We start from the raw sequence: 23,359 nt of genomic DNA on the forward strand, positions 1-23,359 counted from the left end.
AGGAGTCAGTTCATGAATCTAGGGATTAGAGAGGAGTTTTAGGAACAAGAAGGAGATTTTAGGATTTTGTTGAGGGATTCAAAGATCTAAACTAAAAAGTGGTTTTAGAACCCCATTGTATAAATGTAAGCCTAAAAGGCATGAACAGAGGTTGGAGAGGTTAAGAGAAAAGTAGATAGTAGGTTGGAGTGTCTTTAGCCTATGGGCAGATAATGAATTGAGGCCACAGATATTGAAGATCGGGCCTGAGGAATAGGGATTCCATTCTGTAATTATTCATTTGTATTTATATATACAGTAATTGAGTAGGACTATATAATGTGTGATTGAGTGTCAAACGATTCTTGAATGTATTATAGGATTATATATATATATATATAGGCGGAGTGCGTGAACGCAGAGGAGCGGAATTCGACAAATACACAGAGAAGAACATGACAAGGAGGATCCTAATGAATTGTTAAATCCATTAGAATGATCAACCCAAAGCTCAGGAGGGATAGTGCGCAATTAAAAAAAAACCCAAGCGACCAAGCGAAACCCATAGAAACAACGCTGAAAACAACATAGAACCCAAGTAACAGAAAGAACGAAAAGTGAAGTGGTGACACTCAGCAGCCGTTGGATCATTTAGATCAATGGCCAAGATCAAGTCGCAGCGGCATAAGCCTTTTGAAAATAACGACACTTTAAAGTGAAAGGATCTAACTTGAAGGATTAGTGAAATGCGATCGCGCGAATAAATGCACATGTTTAAGAAAATTCATTGAAATCATGATTTTTTTATATCAAAAAATTTTAAATTTTTTTTATATCAAAATATTTTAAATTTTTGAGTGTATTAAATTATATATATAATTAAAAAACTAATTTAAATAAAACAAATCAAAATTTAGTTATAATTTTCTTTTACTAAATTCCAAAAAAATATTTATCAAATATTATCAAAATAAATTACTCAAAAATATTATATTTTATTCATGAAAACAACAACATTAGCGGGTCTCTATTGAACACCAATTTCTACACTAATAAATGCACATGTCTACAGTAGACCTAGAAACCTGAAGTCGCACAATTTTTTAGTCATCAATAATGCTTTGAATGCGAAAAAACTATCCAACTGTATAGACAAGCGCATGCGTCGTCCATTCATTTTAAATATAGAACTCTGTAAATTCAAAGAACTTGTAGAGGCATATGGTTTGGACACCTACATAGGCGTAGAATGGATACTAATAAACGCAGTTAGTCTAAATTTCAAAACCATGTTTTTTTTTTTTTTTTGCATTAATGGAAATCATAAGTTTGATGAGTAAATTTTTGATAATCAAAATGTTTAAAACTTTTTAGAATGTTAAATTTAAACATTAAAAAAACAAATTTAAACCATACAAATCAAAATTTTATCACAATTTTATTTTACTACAAATTATTTTCCCTTACTGCAAAATTTTTCATGAACTCTTTTTTTAAATGATTTTGTGATTTTTAGGTTGCTAGGGTAGCTTCAAAGAAAATTCTATATAGCTGTTTGTTTTGGTTGAAACTCAGGGAAGTTTGCTTGCATGGTTATAAATGTTGGAGTCACGATTTCCATTACACCAAAACCCTCAGGTGTTAGTAAACAGATACATCGTTAGTGTTAAGCACATGCCACGAAACACATGGGAGCATTGGATCAACATCGCCATTAATGAGGAGCACAACAATCTCCCCTTCAACGGGAGCCAAGTGTGTGCTTTGGCTCTCATACCACTTGTTGGAGTCACGATTGCCCTTACACCAAAACCCGCATGTGTACAGACACATCGATAGTGTTAAGCACATGCCATGAAACACATGGGAGCATTGGATCAACACTACCATTAACCACATGCCACGAAACACATGGGAGCGTTGGATCAACACTGCCATTAACAGAGAGCGCAACAATAATTGGTGAACTACAAGGGTTGTTTCTCAACGCTCAACGTCACTTTTGAAAACAAATGTAAAGACTTTTAGTTTCCAAAACGGTATTAAGCTCAACTTCTTTGCCATTTTATTGTTCACAAATTATTTTAGAAATAACCATACACCTGCAGATTACATATAGCACTGCATGAAGATAAGGGCTTGTCTGCATCGACTCGGGTCACATGTGATGTGGATTCCAACACAACTCATGGTGAGAAGTTGACAGAGTATACAGGCCGTTTAGTATTAGGGTTGTGTTGGAATCGTAATTTCAACTGCCGTAAAAGCTGAATAGTCCCGCGACATTTAATTCCGAAAACCACGATGGATTTCCCTGCACCACCTTTCAAGCTGAGTGGTATCTGTCAGGAGGGCTTCGATCACCCCAACTTGCTACCACGCGTGCAGTGTACGACTCCAAAACCACCCATCTCCCGGAATGTAAAGCTCGTGCAAATGGGCCTCCGGGGAATTGATGACAGTCGTTCGATTAAATCGATGGCCGCGTACACGCCTACACCAGGAGCAATTTAATACATGACTTGATGTAAAAGTTTCATTTTTGACCGACAGTAATGTAATTAATGAAATTTACGATGGTTGGTAGAACATAGATAATAGTTTAATTTTGACCTTTCCCCCTTAATTTTACTTTTCAACTAACTTTTAGTATTTTTATTTATATATATATTTATATATAGTTATTATAACTAACTACCACATATATATATATATATATATATATATATATATATATCAAAGTCAGGTCCTTAATTCTAACTAATTCCCATATAAGTCACTATTCTTATTAAACTAATAACAGAATCAATATATATAATTATTTCTTTTATTTAATCTAAATAACTCCCCTTAGTTATCATTTTGACTTTTTGACTGTTGTCCCTATGTCAAAATTAGTCGTTGGTTAAGATAGTCGTTGGAGGCTCTGCTCAGACTATTTAGCATGCATAGCTAGATCTGTTTCTTCAACTTGTCCTGACGATGAGCCACACTGGTTGGTTCGAAACGCGTCGACAAATGTCTCTCTTTATGTGATTTATGCCGAAGTTCTACTTAGAAATAATATGGATCACAGAAGCCTCAATTCAACAATAGTTTAATTTTATTATTTTTTTTATATGCACGGAAGTATGGCAAATTAAAAGAAAGGTATGGTCATTTTTGTTAAAAAATATACGCAATGTAATATGTAAAAATATAGAGAAGCTCTAGTGTTATTTTTTTTGTAGTTATTGTTTAAGGAGATACAGGGAATTCACATAGCAGTGAAAAGGGTGAGCGTTGTTCATTGCATAGGTAATGCAAAGTGAAATGCAAAACAGTGCTAATGTGAGGTGCAGAAATGCTGCAGTAAATGTAATGTTTTTTTTTGTAATTTCAATGTATGAAATTTAATATGCGCAACACCGCAAGAAGAAGTTTTTTTTTGGAGATTGAAATAAAAAAATTGGCCGTGAATGAAATGAGTAGAAAAATATTTTTACAGCAGTAAATGTAAATTCTGTTTTTACACACAGTAGTGTAAAAATAAATTTTTGGAGCTGAAACAAAGTTCTTTGTTTTGTGGAAGTTCTTGGTGAATCCCTGAGAGAGAGAGGAAGAAATATGTAACAGGCAGTATTTATTAATGAATATAAAGTTTTTATGGGTGTTAAAAATCTCTGTTCTCAGAAAACAATTTAGCTTCCCTGTGTAAAAGATCATGTGGCAAAAACAAAGCATTTTCTCTGTTCAGTAATTGTTTGTAATTACCAGAAATTTACATCATGGTATCAGAGCTTGTCCAGGCTCTTTGAAGGTGTCAAAGACGCTGAAGGAAGGTTCTTTTTCTGCAGCAACTTCTCCAGCAGAGTGAAGACACAGTCAAGAAAGGATTCAGGTATTTCTCACAGTTTTTTTTGTGTAGTTGTTGAACACAGTCAGTGTTTTTTAAATACACAGTCAAGTATTGCAAGGAATGGCTGGCTCCAACACCAGCACTAGCATGGGTATTTTTAATACTCAGCTCCCACAGTTTAATGGGAAAAGCTATCACTATTGGGCAATAACCATGAGAGCCCTGTTTGCCTCACAAGATTTATGAGAACTTGTTGAATATGGGTTTGAAGAACTAGGAGATGAAGATGAGTTTAACAGTTTGACACAGGCAGAGAAAGATCTGTTGAAGAGCAATAGGAAGAAGGATTCAAAAGCCCTTGTATTTTTGTATCAAGCAGTGCATGAGAGTGTGTTTCTAAGGATAGTAGTAGCCAAGACATCCAAAGAAGCATGGCAAACTCTTAAGACAGCCTATCAAGGCATGGAGAAAGTGAAGACAGCAAAACTACAGTTGCTGAGGAGAGATTTTGAGAATCTGTGTATGAAGGAGTCAGACAATATTGACTCATTCTTCACACATGTGCTTGGTCTGGTCACAAAGATGAGGTCTCATGGAGAGGTTCTTGAAGAAAGGAGGATTGTGGAGAAACTATTGAGGGTCCTACCTTCAAAGTTTGAAGTGATTGTCACCACCATAGAAGAGACAAAGGATCTCTCAAACTTTTCAGTTGATGAACTTCATGCATCACTGATAACACATGAGCAGAGGTTGAGTAGAAATGAAAACTCATCTCTAGAGCAAGCCTTCAAGACCCAGATGTCCTTTGGAAGAGAGGTCAAGGCAGAGAAAACAAGAGAGGAAGAGGCAGAAGCCAAAACAGAGGTGGAAGGAACAGTCCAGCAAATGCTCAAGGAAGAGGCAGCAATCCAAATCAGAACCAAGGCCAAAGCAACAACAAACAAAGTGGACAACATCATGCTCAAGGACAAAGGTATGAAAAATCCAATGTCCAATGTTATTATTGTAAAAAATATGGGCATTATGAAAATTAATGTAGGAATAAACAACATGATATGAGTAATAGATCTAGTGCAAATATCACTAGAGAAAATATCAACCAAGATAATGTACTGTCAGTTTGTAATATGGCTGAAACAAACAGTGAAGATATATGGTTTCTAGACTCCGGTTGCAGCAACCATATGACAGGAAACATAGCCATGTTTTCTACTTTAGATCAAAATGTGAAATCACAAGTCACACTTTGGACTGATAGTAAAATTTATGTTATGGGAAAAGGACAAGTAAAAATATTTACAAAGAAAGGTGAAAAGAAAACTATAGCAGATGTCTATTATGTTCCTGGAGTGAAATGTAACTTCTTGAGTATTGGACATCTTGTTCAAAAGGGTTACAATGTTTTCTTTGTGAATGATGTATGCACCATCATGGATAGAGAACCCATCAAACGATGTATTGCTGAAGTGAAGATGACGAGGAACAGGATGTTCCCTCTCAGAATAAGGGCAGATTTGAAAACAAATAAGTAATTGCAGTAGTTACACAAGAGGCTTTCCAAAGCCTACCAAAGGATGAAAATTGGTTGTGGCACTTGAGATTTGGACATCTCAACTTTGGAGGTCTTAAATTGTTGAGTAGAAAAGGAATGGTAAGAGGATTTCCATTGATAGAGAAACCGGACAGCCTTTGTGAAGGTTGTATCTTGGGGAAACAACACAAAGAAAGTTTTCCATCAGGGAAAAGCATAAGGTCAAAAGCACCCTTAGAAATTGTCCACTCAGACTTATGTGGACCAATGCAAAATCCATCATTAGCAGGCAGCCAATATTTTCTAATATTCATTGATGATTTTACCAGAAAAACTTGGGTTTATTTCCTAAAGAACAAAAGTGAAGTGTTTGAAAATTTTCGAAATTTCAAAGCACTTGTAGAAAATTAAAGTGGGATGCATATCAAAATTTTAAGAACTGACAGAGGAGGTGAGTATATCTCCAAGGAATTCCTACGGTTTTGTAGAGAAAATGGAATACACAAACAATTTACCACAAGGTACACTCCGCAGCAAAATAGAGTAGCTGAAAGAAAGAATAGGACAATCATGGATATGACGAGGAGTATGTTGAAGGCAAAGCATTTGCCAAATGATTATTGGGCTGAAGCTATACACTATGCTATATATATTTTGAATAGGTGCCCTACAAAAGCAGTGATGAATAAAGTGTCGGAAGAAGCATGGAGTGGGAGAAAGCAAGGAGTCACCCACATGAAATTTTTTGGATATGTGGCTTATGCACACATTCTAGATCAGCTAAGGAGGAAGTTGGACAGCAAAAGGGAGAAATGTATTTTCATTGGATACAGTGAGGAATCCAAAGCTTATAGGTTGTATATCCCATTTACCAAGAAGTTTTCTGTGATTAGAGATGTTCAATTCATTAAAGAGGAAGCTTGGGATGGAAGCATAGAGAAAATAGTGAATGTTAAAAATTGTTTGTCTCATGATGAAGATGATGAGGAGATGGCTGAAATATATCCCCAAACAGCAGCGCCAACACAAGGACAGCAAGAAACACCCTTGAGGAGAAATGAAGGTGCTTCTCCAAGCACACCACAAGGAGGAAATTCAAGTGCTTCTTCAAGCACTTGCACACCAAATGAAAGAGGTAAGAAATTCATAAACTTAAGTGAAATTTATGATGAAGGTATGAATTCCCTGTTTGCTTTATATTGTCATGTTGATGACCCTATTCATTTCGAAGAGGCAATTAAGGATAAGAAATGGATAGAAGCTATGGATGACGAAATTAATGCCATAGAAAGAAACAAGACATGGGATTTGGTTGAGCTACCAAAAGGTAAAGAATTCATTGGAGTTAAATGGGTTTACAAGACCAAGAGTAATGTTGAAGGCAAAATAGAAAGACACAAGGCAAGGCTGGTTGTCAAAGGATATAAGCAGTAGTATGGGAGAGACTATGATGAAACTTACGCACCGGTTGCAAGAATGAAAACTGTGAGAGCAGTGCTGTCCATAGCAGCAGAAAACAAGTGGAAAGTTTACCAAATGGACGTGAAGTTAGCATTCCTAAATGGAATGTTAATGGAAGAGGTTTACATTGAGCAACCTCTAGGCTATGAGAAGAAAGGCCAAGAGCACAAAGTGTGCAGATTGAAAAAAGCTCTTTATGGGCTGAAGCAAGCGCCAAGAGCATGGTACAGTAGGATTGATTCCTGTCTACTGGAAAATTGATTTGAGAAGTGTGAGGGAGAACCCACCGTCTACATCAAAGAAAAGAATGGTAAAATTTTAATTGTTGTATTATATGTTGATGATGTTATTTTCACAGGTAATGATGATTATCTCATTGAAAATTTCAAAACAGTAATGAAAGAAGAATTTGAAATGACTGACATGGGTTTGCTGAGATACTTCTTAGAAATAGAAGTAGATCAAAATGAAAATGGAATTTTTATTTCAAAAGCAAAATATGTAAATGAAGTGTTGGGCAGATTTAATATGCAAGAGTGCAAGGCAGCAATCACTCCCACAGTAATGGGATTAAAACTCAGAAAAGAGGACAGCAGTAAGGATTTTGATCCTAGTTTGTACAAGAGCATAGTTGCCAGCCTCATGTATTTAACTGCAACTAGGCCAGATATAATGTTTGTTGTTAGTTTAATTTCCAGATTCATGGAGAGGCCAAAAGAAGCACATTGGCAGGCAGCAAAAAGGATTCTGAGGTATGTTAAAGGTACTAAAAGGTTTGGCATTTTATATACTGTCTCAGAATGTTCAGATTTAGTTGGATACACTGATAGTGATTGGGCTAGAAGTGTAGATGATCGGAAAAGCACACCCGGTTATGTCTTTCACATGGGTTCAGGAGCCATTTCATGGGATTCTAAGAAACAACCTATTGTAGCATTGTCTACAGCAGAGGCAGAATATGTGGCAGCTATAGCAGCAACATCTCAAGCAATTTGGATGAGAAGAATGTTAAGGAGCTTAGGCCAAGAGTAGGAAAAAGGAACGATGATTTTTTGTGACAATAGCTCAGCTATTGCATTATCCAAAAATTCTGTGTTTCATAAGAAAACGAAACACATTGACACAAGGTTTCACTACATCAGGGAATTGGTAAGCAATGGAGAAATTGTTTTACAACATTGTAGGACCCAGGAACAGGTTGCAGACATTCTGACCAAGCCATTGGACCCGAAAAGTTTTGAGTTTTTGAGGAAATGTTTGGGTATGACTGATAACCCAGTAGTTGAAATTAAAGGGGAGTGTTGAAATCGTAATTTCAACTGCCATAACAGCTAAACAGTCCCGCGGCATTTAATTCTGAAAACCACGATGGATTTCCCTGAACCACCTTTCAAGCTGAGTGGTATTTGTCAGGAGGGCTCCGATCACCCCGACTTGCTGCCACGCGTCCAGTGTACGACTCCAAAACCACCCATCCCCCGAAACATAAAGCTCATGCAAATGGGGCCTCCGGGGAATTGATGACAGCCGTTTGATTAAATCGATGGTCGCGTACAGGCATACACTAGGAGCAATTTAATACATGACTTGACGTAAAAGTTTCATTTTTGACCGGCAGTAATGTAATTAATGAAATTTACGATGGTTGGTAGAACATAGATAATAGTTTAATTTTATTATTTTTTTTATATGCATGGAAGTATGGAAAATTAAAAGAAAGGTATAGTCATTTTTGTTAAAAAATATACACAATGTAATATGTAAAAATATAGAAAAGCTCTAGTGTTATTTTTTTTATAGTTGTTGTTTAAGGAGATATAGGGGATTCACACAGCAGTGAAAAGGGCGAAGGTTGTTCATTGCATAGGTAATGCAAAGTGAAATGCACAGCAGTGCTAATGTGAGGTGCGGAAATGCTGCAATAAATGTAATGTTTTTTTTTTGTAATTTCAATGTATGAAATGTAATATGCGCAGAAGCGCAAGAAGAGGTTTTTTTTAGAGATTGGAATAAAAAAATTGGCCGTAGTGTAAAAATAAATTTTTGGAGCTGAAACAGAGTTCTTTTTTTTGTGGAGGTTCTTGGTGAATCCCTGTGAGAGAAATGGATAAATATGTAACATGAAAGTTTTTATGGGTGTGAAAAATCTCTATTTTCAGAAAACAATTTAGCTTCTGGCAAAAACAGAGCATTTTCTATGTTCAGTGATTGTTTGAAATTACCATAAATTTCCATCAGGTTGAATAGTCCAAAGTGTTTCTATGTCTCATCGCCTTGCTTCAAATCCTCGTTGAAAAGCGCGAAAATATATGTGTCGATGCTCATTCCTAGCCTCTTTGGTGTTCCTGCATTCGATAATACATGTTTAATAAGATTATTGTTATAGGTCTGACCATTCTCAATGGTGGCTGCATCCGCGCCAGCAGAAGGCCATCCACTTTCGACAATTACGATCGGGATGTTGGGATACCCCGAGGCTTCCATGGCCAACAAAAGAGTATCAACCATGGCATCGAACAGGTTGTTGTAGCTGTGATCTTTGTCTGTCACCGACATAGCCGTGGGCTGAAAGAGAGCGTAGTCCAGATGAATGTTGCTTGGGTCGCAGATGTAGCTGAAATATGGATAGACCTCTGCCATGAAGGGACCGCCATTTTGTGGAGGTTTGCCATTACACCAAAACCCCTAGGTGTTGGTAAACATTACAAGCCAGTAACTAGGATCCTGAGGGTGGAAATTACGGATTCTATAGAGGTGCGGTGATTCTTCCAAGACCCCCCTCAAACGCAATTTGGGGGAATAAAACCTGGGTATACCATGTGGAGGTTTGCCGTTACACCAAAATCCGCAGGTGTTGGTAAACGTTACAAGCGAGTAACTAGGATCCCCAGGGTAGAAATTACAGATTTTGGTAAACGTTACAAGCCAGTAACTAGGATCCCCAGGGTAGAAATTACAGATTCTATAGAGGTGTGGTATAGAGGTGCGGTGATTCTTCCAACACGTTCTGTGACAGAAAATTGAGTATTAGGCTCATCTTGTCCTTCACAGCATCTACGAAGATTCTGTTAGACGGCGGGTAGCCACTGCTAACATCCATCCTGTGGGTGGTAGAGACCTTGGTGCTATTCTGCAGATTAGCGTTCTGGATCGCAGTTTGAATGTTGTTCATGGCCGGAACAAGATAGGGTACGTACTGAGCGTTGTTCGGGGTTATCAAAACTTCGTTTCCCACTGCAATGTATTTGACATTGGTGGCGGGATAGAAGGGCACAATGTTCTCGTTAACCCAACCGTTTGCCGACTCTTGGCTGGAAGATATGTTCTCCAGTTCGTCGTTAGCGACACCCACTATTACATCGATACCAGAATTCGCGCAAGCCTGCAGTACAACTTTGTTTTCCTGGTAAATTCTCATTTTCCCAATGTCGTTGGACTTCATCAAAGTTACCACCTCGTCTGCAGATGGAAGTTTGTCTGCGTCCATGCCACAGTCCACTCCTATTTTATCACCATCTGCACACAGAATTCAATTAAATCAGTTTAATAGAGCAACAACGTTGAACTTAAATCTTTGAATAACAATCCTATTGTATGAAGCATGTATCAAAGTAGGGAGGAAAAGAATGCAATATCATGCTACTTTACCAGCGAGGACTGGATAACAGAAGATGGCCACACATCCAATCAGGAAGATCCTAGATTGGTCTTTAAAGGCTGCCATTTTTATGACAGGAAATGAGAGGATTGATAAATAGCATGCGAGGGCGTTGTATTTATAAGGAGCTCGATTGGCCTGCGCATGGATTGAAAATTCAAAATCGATAGGCCAAGAACGATACCGTGGCGTATCGGACTAGGTCTGTCTCGTTTGCACTGATATTTTGTTCCGGTACGTGACGTTATATCCACAGTTGTACAATAAGGAGAGGTGCCGGCAATTTATTCGTCGTGAAATGAAATGTCATGGGTCGTTTCTGCACATTTTTCTTCATCAATTTGTCGCAGCCCAAGAGTTGAACAGCCGCCATCGATTATAACAGGCAAAGTCTTGAAGTAGTCTTGACGTTTACGTCTAACTAGGGCATGACTTTTACACTATGACTTAATAAACGATTTCAATACGAAATTACTTAATAAACGATTTCAATACGAAATTACTTAATAAACTTGCTTCTATGTTCGTTCTATTTAATTATTAGGTGTATTATAATTTAATGTTCAATAACAATTATTCATTTAACTGGAACCTGACACGCGGTGCACAATCGGAAAGCAGACAGAAGTGAAACGAAGTAAAGCTGTTCGTGGGAAGGTGGGTAAAGGGTAGATACCTGGTGGCGACGGTGATTGTGATAGCTTAATCAACTTGCTTCTCGTGTTCGTTCTATTTAATTATTAGGCGTATTATAATTTAATGTTCGATAACAATTATTAGGAAATGTAAATATAATTTAATGATCAATAATAATGATTAGTGGCCGTATAGAATTAACTTTTATTGAATATTTTATAATAAGAAATTATAGATTTTATTTTATAATATTTTAAAATTTAAATGTAAATTAAATTTTATTTTAAAATTACTTATTTTAGTTTTATTTTTGTCCTCATTTCGTTTCTCTTTTAATATATATATGAAAAAATATTGATTTACTTAAAAGTATTACAAAATATAGTTATTAATGATTGACATTACAACAAGGAAGTATAGTAAAAATATTTCATTCTTATTTTTATTAATAAAATATTTCTATATTCATATGAAATAAGATAATTTTGTTTAACCTTTTAAAATTCTTTTAAATTAATTAAAATAAAAATATGGATATTATTTATATTTTTATATTTAAATGGAAAACATAACCAAACTATTTGAATATCCATGATAAGTATTTTATTTTATTATCAATTTTAGAGTATATATATTTATATATATAGAATTAGGTTTGGGTACGCCATAAAATTGTACACCTAATTATAGGTGAGTGGTTTTCTTTGAATAATAGTGATGAGTAAGGTTGCATTTGAGATTAATAGTTAATGATGGTTGTCCCCACTATGCTTTGTTTTCCCTCTTGCAAAAAAATATGTGTATGTGAGTGTACATGCTAACAACAATAAATGTTTTGATGTGCAAAGTCAAGAAGTAATTGAAAATAAAAGGATTAAACACCTTTGTAATAATATTAATAAGAGGGAGATGTGTAATTCATTCCATTTTTACTATATAATTAACATGTAACATTTAAAAAATATTAGTAGTAATTGAAAATTTCAATGTGCACCATAAATAAACTAATGTAAAATTAAGTAATATTGAGATGCATTTAAAATATATTATAGTAATAAAGAAAATTTCTTTACAATGTAATTCATAAATAAAATATCCCATGTTAATTAAGTTATTTCAATGTCAACAATTTACATATAATATATGGTGTGAAATAATAATAGTAATAATATAAAGCAGTTAAAAACATAAATTTTTATTGTTATAGTATTTCAAGTATCATTATTTTTCATTTTAGCCTTTTTTTAAGCATTGATTTTGAATCTACCAAATATTTGTTGGAATTGTGTTGTCTACACAATCTAAATATCCAAGCGTTTTTTAAGAAGTTGAATACATTATATATAGAGAGAGTGTCATCTTAACCATGATTTATGCGTCTGGAGAGGGCATAAATCTTTAAATGTGCAAATTTTTAAGTTTTGCATTGTAAAAAGGTTGAGATGTCTCAATGCTTACTAGATCTTTGTGATTTGATCTCTCTAAGTTAATTATTTAAAAAAAACATATAAAATGATTTATAATTTTTTTAGATGTGAAATTAATCATTCATATAATATTGTAACTAATTTTATTTATAAATTAAAAATCTTTATAATAAAATACGGTGAATCTTTTCAATTAAAATTTTTGTTTTATATATATATATAAATTTTAATTTACTTATATAAATTTTAATTTACTTAATTTTTATGGTTTTTTTTATAAAATAAGTGTTTTGATGTCTATTATAGATATTCTTATAAGTATTTCTTCATTATTTAATTTATATGACTACACTCGAAAGTATAAATATGATTGACATTTTTGCCAGTCAAGTAGATTTTTTTTGGTTGAGTTTCTCTTTAAACTTTTTCTTTGTGCATTTAATATTTTTCCATATTTATCTTTTGTAACCTTCAATATTTATCTTTTCCCGTCATTTCAATAATATATTAGGTACTTCTGTTTATTTTTCTCATTGTCTTTTAGAAAGCTCACCAAACAATTTTTGTCACATCTATTAATTACAAATCAACTAAATTTTCATTAAACGATTATGAATTGCATAGAAAATATATTAATTCAAAAATAACATCAAACCTTACTATATGTAGTTCAATCAATCACCGTAAATTAGTAGATATCCAATAGCCACAAAAATGAGAGAATGCCTTCCAGAGATTTGTTTTTACCGATTCCTATGTCGCACCTCTCTAGCTATTCTTAAAATTTCACTAGATACACACTTCTTCAACTGTATTTTTGGTTAATATTTGATCTTTTATAATTGAAGAATTTTGTTAAATAGACTTTGAGCATTTAGGAATTTTATAATGGCCCTTCGCTTTCGAAAGAGTAGGATAAATACAATTAATTAAAGTGACTAAACTTTATTATTATAAATTGTAATTTCAAATTATATAATATTCATTATTTCTATTTAATTCAATTTTTGATATATTAATTATTACAATGATAAAAATGGTAAAAGAGAGTAAGAAAATAACCGTAGTTATAACATAGCATATATATAAGACTATTTATACGGCTAAGCATCCATTTTTCTTGGGTTTCTATTATACGAAGAAAGTTATGTTAAGAAATTGTTTCTATTATACGAAGAAAGTTATGTTAAGAAATTTGCAAAATGAATGAGATTTGTGTTTAATTTATTTACAATAATGAAGCTTTTAAATGTATATGCAAAGAGTTTAATCAGATGTGTCTTGTTTATATTAATATATAGAAATGGATTACACTTAAATTGCCCAATTATATAGGATTTATAATTTTCCATAAAATTTGAATGTATAATTAGTTATAGAAAAATTAATCTTTTTATTATTATTTATTATAAAAACTAATTATTAATTATTAAAAGTGGAGTAAGTATTATTTATATTTATATATAGAAGAAATAGTTTCAAGCAAGATTGTGAAATTTTGTTGTTTAAAATATATTTTTGAATGCTTAAATGGATTCAACACACTAAAAACCCTAAAACACTGAATTTTTGTAAACTCAAGTTTTTTAAAATCTTTATCTTATTTTGATTAAAATTAACCAAAAAAAAATCCTAAAAAGACCATTTCTTAAATCAAACTACACCAACTTTAAATATATTCATTAAATTAACGAACATTTAAAAAAATTAATTGAATGTCATTAATTACACATACTTTAAAAAACTAAAATGCGAATACAGTAATTATATTATTAATCAAATTTATCATTTCAATAAAATTTGTGTGAACAAATTATATTCATTCAATTTTATCATAAATATGATAGCTATATTTAATAAAAAGATATATATAAATCTATAAAATAATATTTTAAATCATAAAATATTATATTACGACAAAAATTATGTTAATAAAGACCTTATTTAAAAAAATAATTTCTTTAAATGTTTTTTCTGGTTAAATAACTAAATTCTAAATAAATTAAAATTAAATTAATAACACCTTCAAATTCAACTAAAATTTATTATAACTTTCATATTATTTAAACTATTATTGTTATCAACATCAAAATGACAAAAAACTAAAATATTATCAGTACTTTATCAAAGGGTGTTGAAAGGCATCAAAACATTTTTGGTAAGATTGGTCAATATCACATCAACAATTTATTGATGATATTATGTTTTTGGTGAACTCATGCTTCAATAAATAAGATTCCTTGATATTTTTATGAGAATTTTAGGAGGCATCATGCACCTAAATCAATGGGGACAAATGTAATATTTTCTTCTTTAATACTTGGCACCATGTGCAACTTCAACTGGCTTGATTGCTTGGATTTCAGGATGCAACCTTCCGACCAGACACTTAGGCATTCCTCTAATTTTGAGATGTTTCAAATCAACCAACTTGATAAAGATTTTGGATCAAATTAATAAATGACTCAACAATTGGGCTTTCTGCTTATTGAACCTGACAGCTAGAGTCACTCTATTTAAGTTTGTCCTTCAAACCCTTTTGATGTTTCCACTTTTGGTTATTCTTGCATCATAAGTGGTGTTCAAGGATATTTTTACCAGCTTTAGACACTTTTTTTGGCAAGGGACAAAAAGTGAGAAGAAATGGGCATTAGTGGCATGGGAAAACCTTTTTCTTCCAAAGATATGAGGAGGGCTAGGTTTGAGAGATCCAAAAACCCTTAACATACCTCTAGGAGAAAATCTTTGGTAGAGGTGGATCCAGGTAGGTTCAAAGGTTCAAAACCTAAGAAGCTTAGACGACGGACCTTTCCTTCTAGATCATGCATTTGGAATTTTTCATAGGAGAATAAATATCTTGTCTAGAATCACATGTTCTAGGAAATCCAAAATGGTTGGACTATATAGTTTTGGAGCAAAAGTGGCAACAATCTCCCTAATTAGACAACAAATATGATCTTTGCCCTTGAATATTTTAGCGTGTTGCAAGGGGCTTACACTGTAGCGTAATTTTGGGAAGATCTAAGCATAGGTTCTAGATGTTGCAGATGGAAATCAAGTGATCATTGGTCAAATGATCCATAATTTTCATCCTCGGCAATATTGGAGGTAGATCTAAGGGAGAAAAGGATCCAAATAGACCATGACTAGGATAAACTAAGGTGGGGCTATCGACTAAGAAGAATTTTTATGCTTAAAGAGGCTTACCATATCTACGTGAGGCATTTAGATATATAACTAAATCATCTATGGTAGAAAATATGGACAAGTAAGTTATGGTCAAACATGGCTCATTTTCTATGGTTGATAGGACATGAAAATATCCTAACATGGGATCACACAAGAAGGAAAGGATTGTACCAAACCTACCTATAACCACTCTCTAAGGATCAAGAAGAATTCATTGAGCATGTCCTCAAATTTTATGTGTTTATTATTTCCTTGTGGGGCAAGGTCCTAACAATTTTTTGCCAATTGAATTGTTTGCCAAACATTTTGGGAGAGATCTTGGTGGTTTGGAAAACTACTCTATTTAAGAACCTAGTGGTAAAAAAAGCATGGAATCTAATGTTGGGACTCCTTCTTTGGAACATATGGAAAGAACACAATAGAAACATCTTTAGGGACCATAGGACTTCTACGGATTTTGTTTAGACTCTCATGAGGAGGAATACAAAGTAAACCATCATTGTAGAACTATGGAGTGCAGAAGATTGGGAGATTAATCAAGTATATATTTGTATTTAAAAGAGTTGGAGATATCTGAGGAAATGGTTGTGACATCCAAAGTTCCTCGACAACAAAACTTCAAATCATCTACTCATGGCTTTACGCTTCCACCTAATGGATTTACCAAATTGAGCTTCGATGGGGCCTCCAAAGGAAACCCAGGTCCAACAAGATTTGGGGAAATATTTAGGGACTACAAAGGAGAGCTACTTAGACATTATAGAGGGTTTTGTGGTACCTACACTAACAACATAGCGGAATTTACAACTTTGGAACATAGATTGATTATTTCCCAAGAGGTAGGGTATAAAAAAATTCAAATAGATGGTGACTCTTTGATTATAGTTATGGTGGAAAGGAGAATTCTATATGCAACCTTGGTGACGAAAGTGATCAATAGTTGGTGCTTATATCTCCTAGTGTCTCGCATTCAGATGTTTATTTTATTAATACTAGTTATTATCACCTTGCATTCACCACACACAAGTAATAAGGATGTAAATCTCTTGCAAAATTGTGGTAGTGGAGAACCATTGTTGGACTTCTCTTCAATGTCACCCTTACCATCCATATTTAGTTAGTAGGAGCATATGGAAGGAATTTTACTATCAGAAAAAGAAGCTCCAATGGGGGTGGGAACCTCGAGAAACGTGGGAGTATAAGAAATGGTTGACCACCCTAGTGACCACCATGACATTTAAATCATGTGCTTTGTGGCATAAATTCTACATTTAGGAGTGTGTGGAGATTTGTTGTAGCGACTACAACCAACCTCTAATATTTTTGCTCGCATGCAAATTTTGAAGTCTACCATGGATCCTATGATTGATCGTTCATTGGTCACTTATTAGTAAGCTAATGATCTCAAGCCCGTTCCTTGATCTTAAGAGTTGTTCACATTCTGATCCTTATGTAGCAGGTGTCATCTTTAGGCATGGGGATTATTATTTTTCATGCAAATGGAAGTTGGTCTACTTCAAGGGAAAATATTTGTGCGTATAAGTTATTCTCATTACATAGACATGTTTCACACTCCACGCACTCTTGTCACGAAAGTTGTTGCATCAAGCAAAGTATGTTTTATTTGTTATGTATGGTCTATGTTATATGACTAAGTGCTCAAGTGTGTGATCATAACTAAAGTTATATCACTGTTCACATTAGTTCCACTGATCTAACACATAACCAGATTCTAGAGTTTCCCTGCCAACCTAGCCTCATCCAGCTTTCCGAAATTGCACATTTCGCTTCTGCAACCCTCGAGCATTTTCCCTCTTCCTGTTAGAACTGTGCAATGCACACAGACCCCAACCTCCCTTGGAATCCAAAACCACGCAGTGGTTTCCTCTAATGTCCTTCCCTCAGCTAGAATCCACTGTATCCAGAAACTACATAGTATTGTTCCTCAGCTGCCCAGTCTGCCTTGCATCCAGAAACTGCACAGAGGTATCCTACCAAGATATCATTTCGACAGAAGTAATTTCCCCCTCAAATTGCACAGATGTATCTATCAGTGATCACAGGGAAGGATGACATGCTAGACGACTCTGAAGGAGTTGAGGAGAGGGACCAAGAAACCCAGGTTATGATAGAAGATCAGGACCCAATGAAAACTCCGTCCAATTCATAACCCTCTAGAGGGTAAGTATGGTAAGGAAAGCTCATATTTTGAAATACATCTCTTAGTGTAGTTTGAAGTAATTATATCATTATGTCTTCAATTGCATGCATCAAAGTCATTCCATGTGTATCCTCTGTGTGTCTTTCCCCCTATTACTTGTTGGTCCAACAGTCATCTTTTAGCATATTGATTAGTTTGTCACACTTGCGATATTATTATGGTGATTTTGAAGGTTTGTAAATTGGTTATAAAAGGATTTAGCGCCGATATGTAATAATGTGTGTTAATATATATATATATATATATATATATATATATATATATATATATATATATATATATATATATGTATATATGTATATATATATATATGTATATATATATATATATATATATATATATATATATATATCTATATATATATATATATATATATATATATATATATATATATATATATATATATATATATATATATATATATATATATATATATATATATATATATATATATATATATATATATATATATATATATATATATATATATATATAACCAAGGTTATCAGAGGATTTTATGTGTATGCGGTTTAAGGGATATGTAAAGGTGCATTGCTGAAGGGTTTTTAATTCTAACAGAAGGATTCTAAAGGAAGACTTTAACAAAGTCATAAACAAAGGCTTGAGTCTTATTTAAAAGACCAGATAGACAGTCTTAGGCGAGTGATTGGTTCGGATACAAAGGAACCATATAAGAGGGTGAAACCATTGATTTTATGAAGATTTGACTCCATTGCAAAGTCAATTACCTGGGACAGTTGCATTTACGAAGATTCTTGCATATTACGGGGATATGCGGTGGTAGCCCTCAACATTAGTGGTATCATAGTAGGTTTGTAATCGGAGTGGAGAAAGATTTCCTATGGAAAGGAGGTTGCACACAGAAGAAGGTAATGTGCATAGATTATAACAGAAGACTGTAAGGAGAACTTTAAAGTTCTGGAAGACTGTAGAAATTATAGCAGAGGCTTGGACTAAATAGGAATAGAGGATTTCTTGGAGGAAAGAGGAAGAAAGATTTCTTAATGCAAGTTTTGAAGGGAAGAGAACTAGGATACAAAACAGAGGACAATCCATCCAAGGCACAGGTGGAATGGTGAAACGAGATCATGCTGGGATCTTGAAGGAGAGGTAATATGTTATGTTCTATTTTAAACTGAGAATGTGTGTTTATATACTAATGCATAGGTGATAGCAAGAGAAGCTGTGAGAGGAGAACTAGATGTGTTCTTGAAGGAAGAGTAAGAAAAACAAACACTCTGAAGGAGAAGTGGCAGTGAACTTGAAGAATCCAACAAGATATTGGACAAAGAGGAGAGCTGAAGTGTTCTCAAGAGGAAGTGAGAAATTGCAGAAGCCTAGAGGGAGCAAAAGTGTTGCTCAAAAGGAGGTTCTAGATAGAGGACTTGTGCTTACCAAAAGAGTGAGTGACGAGAGCTTAGTGAGGTAAGATTGCAATGAGGAGGATTAGCTGTTGCAGAGGCTTGTTGTAGATGAGTGAGAGGTTCATGAAGAAATAAGAGAAGAAGATGTCATAGCAGAGGTTTAGAGAGAAGCCACAATAGAGGATATGAGAAGAAGGATGCCAAAGCAAATGGCAAGAGGATGAGTCAAGAGGAAATGGACAAAGAGGTTACTAAATTAAAAGAACAACTCAACACATTAAGGAGAATGCTTGAGGAAAGCCAAAGACTAGGTTGGGTCTTGAGGAAGAGACTAGTGGAGTGGCACGAGATGCAGAGATGGCTATGTAACAAATGCAAGTGAAGTGGCTGAGGGAAAAACTCAAGGAAGTTGAGTTGGAAATGGAAGAGTCCATTTGTGAACCAAAGCAGGGAGAAATTCTGGGAGAAAGTTAAGACTACACTGAAGATAAAGAATGGAGATCAAGTGAAGATCTCATGGACTATTGGGATAGTTCTAAATAATATGAGAAGATGCTGATTGAAGATGAAGACTTGAAGACTGAAACTTCAAGTGAGACCAAAAGGTCTGATGATTTTAAATCTGACAATTTGTGTATGTTTGCAGGTGAAACATGTAAAGAAGGACAATTTGCTGATATTGTCATGAAGAAGGAAGAAGACAAGCAGAATCTAAATTATGTTCTGGAAGAAGATGAGATAGATAGATCTCATATACAATTGGAGAAAGATATTATTGGACACCTAATCCTAAATGGGTTAGTGTGGAAGCCGAAAAGACTAAGCAGTCCAAGAGACCTTGGGATCTGAAACCCAAGAGTCATATGTTGTACTATAAATGTATATCTGATGTTAATAAAAAAATGAACTCACTGATTTATCTTTCCTATTCTTTGTTGTCCATGTGTGTTTAACATGGTATCAGAGCAGGCGAATTTTGGCCCTGCTCATATTTGAGCCACTTGTTTTGTGGTCTCTATGTATATGTCATTTGTGCAGACCTTCCAGTTCTGCCCATTACCTATAAAGCTCCATTAATTCATTGTTTGCCAGAAATCTGCTGACTCTGGCTATTTTAAGCCTCTCTGTCTGACCCTTGAAATCATACATGCGCTCTCTCTCTTCTGCGTTACTTGCGCCCTCTGTCCTTTAAATTATGCCTGCGCTCTTTACTGTTTATAAACGTTTTTGAAAAGCGCTGTCCTGACAATTGAATTTGGTGGGCCTGCTATATAATCCTGGTGCATTGAGCATTTGTAATGCCCCTTACCTGCTCTGAGCTATTCGACCTGACCCTCCACAGTCGCTGCTCACCTCTGACCATAACGTGCTGCTTTTTCCAGCGCTACCTCTGCCGCATCACTGCATCAACAGCCAATGATGTTTGTCTTGTGCAAGGATTTTGAAACTGAGTGTTGTCATTGCAATATTCATCAGGTCGGACCGGAAGGATTCTGAATTTGCCTTATTGTCCTAAACTCGCTGTTCTAAAGCATTGCGAGCACACTCAGCAGCCATTCTATAACCAGAGATAATTGTCATATGGTGAATCTTCATTGCTACTAGTTTTTCTGCCTCTCGCTAGAGCTCGCCAGCCAAAACAACTACTGAAGCGGTTCCATCTCCTACCTCATCATCTGGGACTTTCGAGATGTCAACCATTACTTTGGCAGCGGGATTATCTATGTGAAGCGATCTCAATATAGTAGCGCCATCATTTGTAATGGTGACACTATGTCCCCTGCCTGTGGATTGCAAAATTTTGTCCATTCCTTTAGGTCCTAGAGTCGTCTTTACAAGGTCAGCTATTGCCATGCCACCAACAAACGAAGCCATCCTGGCCCGTTCACCCTTCTTGTCCCTGGCATCGTCTTTAAATAACCTTTCAGTTGCCATGTCTGAGAGCAGGAAACGTTAACTGCAGGATCAATCGCCTCCTTTCTTCCGAACGCTTCTGTCCGCCGGGAAGGAAAATATTTGATTGCAGAGGGAAGTAGAGTCTTGAGCGTAAAGCGAGGGTTGGGGATTTTCGCATTGATATTTTACAGTTGCTGCAAGGTTGATTGAAGGTCTCTCTAAATGATTTAGAGTCTAGAAATGGCTCTCTGTCTTATTCACAAGATCCATTTTCTCGGTTTCAGTGGTCCATTTCAGAAGCAAGATACGTAAGTGGTGTTGAATGGTTCCTCTGGGTTCATGTGTATTTTGAAAGCTACGTTCATTGAAGGATTCTAGGCATTTCTTTTTTTTGTCGACTCATACTGGAAATTCTAGTATATTTATTGTGTCGGTTGTTATTCTCTGGTTATTTGCAATTGCTGGAGTAGTGCCAACAAGACCAAAAAGGGTTATCTCTGTGGAGCATCTATTTGAAATTGTTTGCGGCCCCTCTAAGCATATATCACCGAGTCTTGCAGCCCTTTAATCTCTGCGGTCGTGTGAATAATTCGAACCTATTTTAGACTTGTGTCATCATACTTCAGTGACAGAATCCACGTTGAAACTTTTTGTGGCCTAAAGTCTGGGCTCAAGCATCAAAGAACCAAATTTTGTCTTACATCCTCACGGTCTTTATTTCTGCGAATTTTTAAGGTATAAGAAAGAACCTACATGAAGGGCATTATCACTATATATGTAAGGGTAGATCATTAGTCTATTTCCGGATTGATATAAGGCGGAGATCTTGTGTAATTGCGGCCTAGAAAAGAGAGCCGACCTTAAATGATCTGTGCAATCCAAGAATTTAGTCCAGCATATACTTGAGGCATTCGTATTGTCTACCCTCTGCGGCACATCTCAATTTGTCAACACACCATTGCAGAAATAAAGCAACATATCTGAAACTTTGGATCTTGATCATATGGGCTTTGACATCATCTATTATTGGCATCAGTTAACGACACTTGTAGATGTTACGAACCTGAAATAAGATCCATACTAGAAGACTTGAAAGAGTGATGCTTTTGATAAAGCTCTTCTCAGGAGAAGTTGACAGAGCCATTTAAGACCGCTGCTTGTGCATTATGTAAGTGAGCTGAACTCATTCTAGCGTGCTCGAACTGTTTGTACTTCAACTGCAGATTGTGGAAGACATTCATTTTTTCTTGCAAAGGAGTGTTGTTTATGCATGAAAGAAATCAACCAGAAATGTGGCTTCATCCGTAATCTGCTCAACAAAGAATAATACCATTTTTATGGGTATTCTCGGCTATATATTTATATAGAGGCTGGTGTATATTTGTCTACTGAAAATTTATTCAATGCCCCGAGCATTCGTTGGAAAGGTCGTTTCTTTTTGTGAAGATTATTGCTCTTAATATGTGCACTAAGTCTCTATTGCAGAGAAAGAAATCAGTTTTGTATATCGCTCATTGATTTATTTGTGTGCTGACCTGGAGCTGTATTGAATGCAACGAAAACTATGATTTAAGCTGCCTGAATACGTTATGATGTTGCCTGAAATACGTTGAAGATGTTGTTTTAAATAAGTTTGTATGAGGCCTGAATGGTATAAAATCCAATGGTATGGTGATTGGTTTCAAATACACTTTAAATAGTTCAAATTCCATTTGCAACAGAGATTCAGTGCTTCTGTTCCTATAGTTGGACCCGATTTGATTGCTGGTGCCATTCATATGTTTAATGCTTTGCTGAGGTTGACCGCTGTAAATTACAGTTCAAAGAATGCCCATGACATGGTGTTATAATTATTGAAGTTTTGATAACCATCATTTCTGAAGGAGTACTTGAAGGATCCAAACAAGTTTGCAGTTGCTGCTGCCCAAATTGTGGCATTGTATTTAAAACTCTTGATTCCACTGCTGCATAAAGATTTTGACATTAAAAGAAAAATGGCCAGAACCAGTGAAGTATTACAGTTCCTTAAAACTCTGATATTATCTACTGTTGATGACACATTACAAATCAGCAAAGGATCTCTCTCAGAAATTCAGACATGTTTACAAAATGCACAGGAAAAGATCGATTTTTTGCAG

The 23,359-nt window shown here is 34.9% G+C and overlaps 1 protein-coding gene and 1 pseudogene across 1 annotated transcript; both read right to left on the reverse strand.

Moving 5' to 3' along the window:
* Positions 1-9,068: 9,068 nt before the first annotated feature.
* LOC149184273 (glucan endo-1,3-beta-glucosidase-like) lies at positions 9,069-10,840 on the reverse strand. The gene is made up of 4 exons (XM_089415294.1): positions 10,730-10,840; positions 10,458-10,605; positions 9,814-10,325; positions 9,069-9,494 (listed from the first exon to the last, which is right to left on the reverse strand). Exons 1-4 carry the CDS (start codon positions 10,838-10,840, stop codon positions 9,069-9,071), a joined length of 1,197 nt encoding a protein of 398 aa, XP_089271420.1.
* Positions 10,841-20,945: 10,105 nt separating this feature from the next.
* Positions 20,946-21,260, reverse strand: LOC149184274 (T-complex protein 1 subunit beta pseudogene; annotated as a pseudogene).
* Positions 21,261-23,359: the final 2,099 nt, after the last annotated feature.

The sequence above is a fragment of the Pinus tabuliformis genome, chromosome 3_2 (genome assembly GCF_031772625.1).
Source record: "Pinus tabuliformis cultivar Carrire ecotype Pingquan chromosome 3_2, CPIR1, whole genome shotgun sequence".
Lineage (NCBI taxonomy): Eukaryota > Viridiplantae > Streptophyta > Pinopsida > Pinales > Pinaceae > Pinus > Pinus tabuliformis.

What these genes read in the sequence shown, in the direction of transcription:
- LOC149184273 (XM_089415294.1), bottom strand. Translation starts at nt 10,840, where the DNA reads ATGGCGGCTGTTCAACTCTTGGGCTGCGACAAATTGATGAAGAAAAAT. An exon ending in CTGTTATCCAGTCCTCGCTG is followed by an intron (nt 10,326 to 10,457) that starts GTAAAGTAGCAT and finishes TTCTGTGTGCAG; the next exon opens with ATGGTGATAAAATAGGAGTG. An exon ending in TCAATTTTCTGTCACAGAAC is followed by an intron (nt 9,495 to 9,813) that starts GTGTTGGAAGAA and finishes ACCAACACCTAG; the next exon opens with GGGTTTTGGTGTAATGGCAA.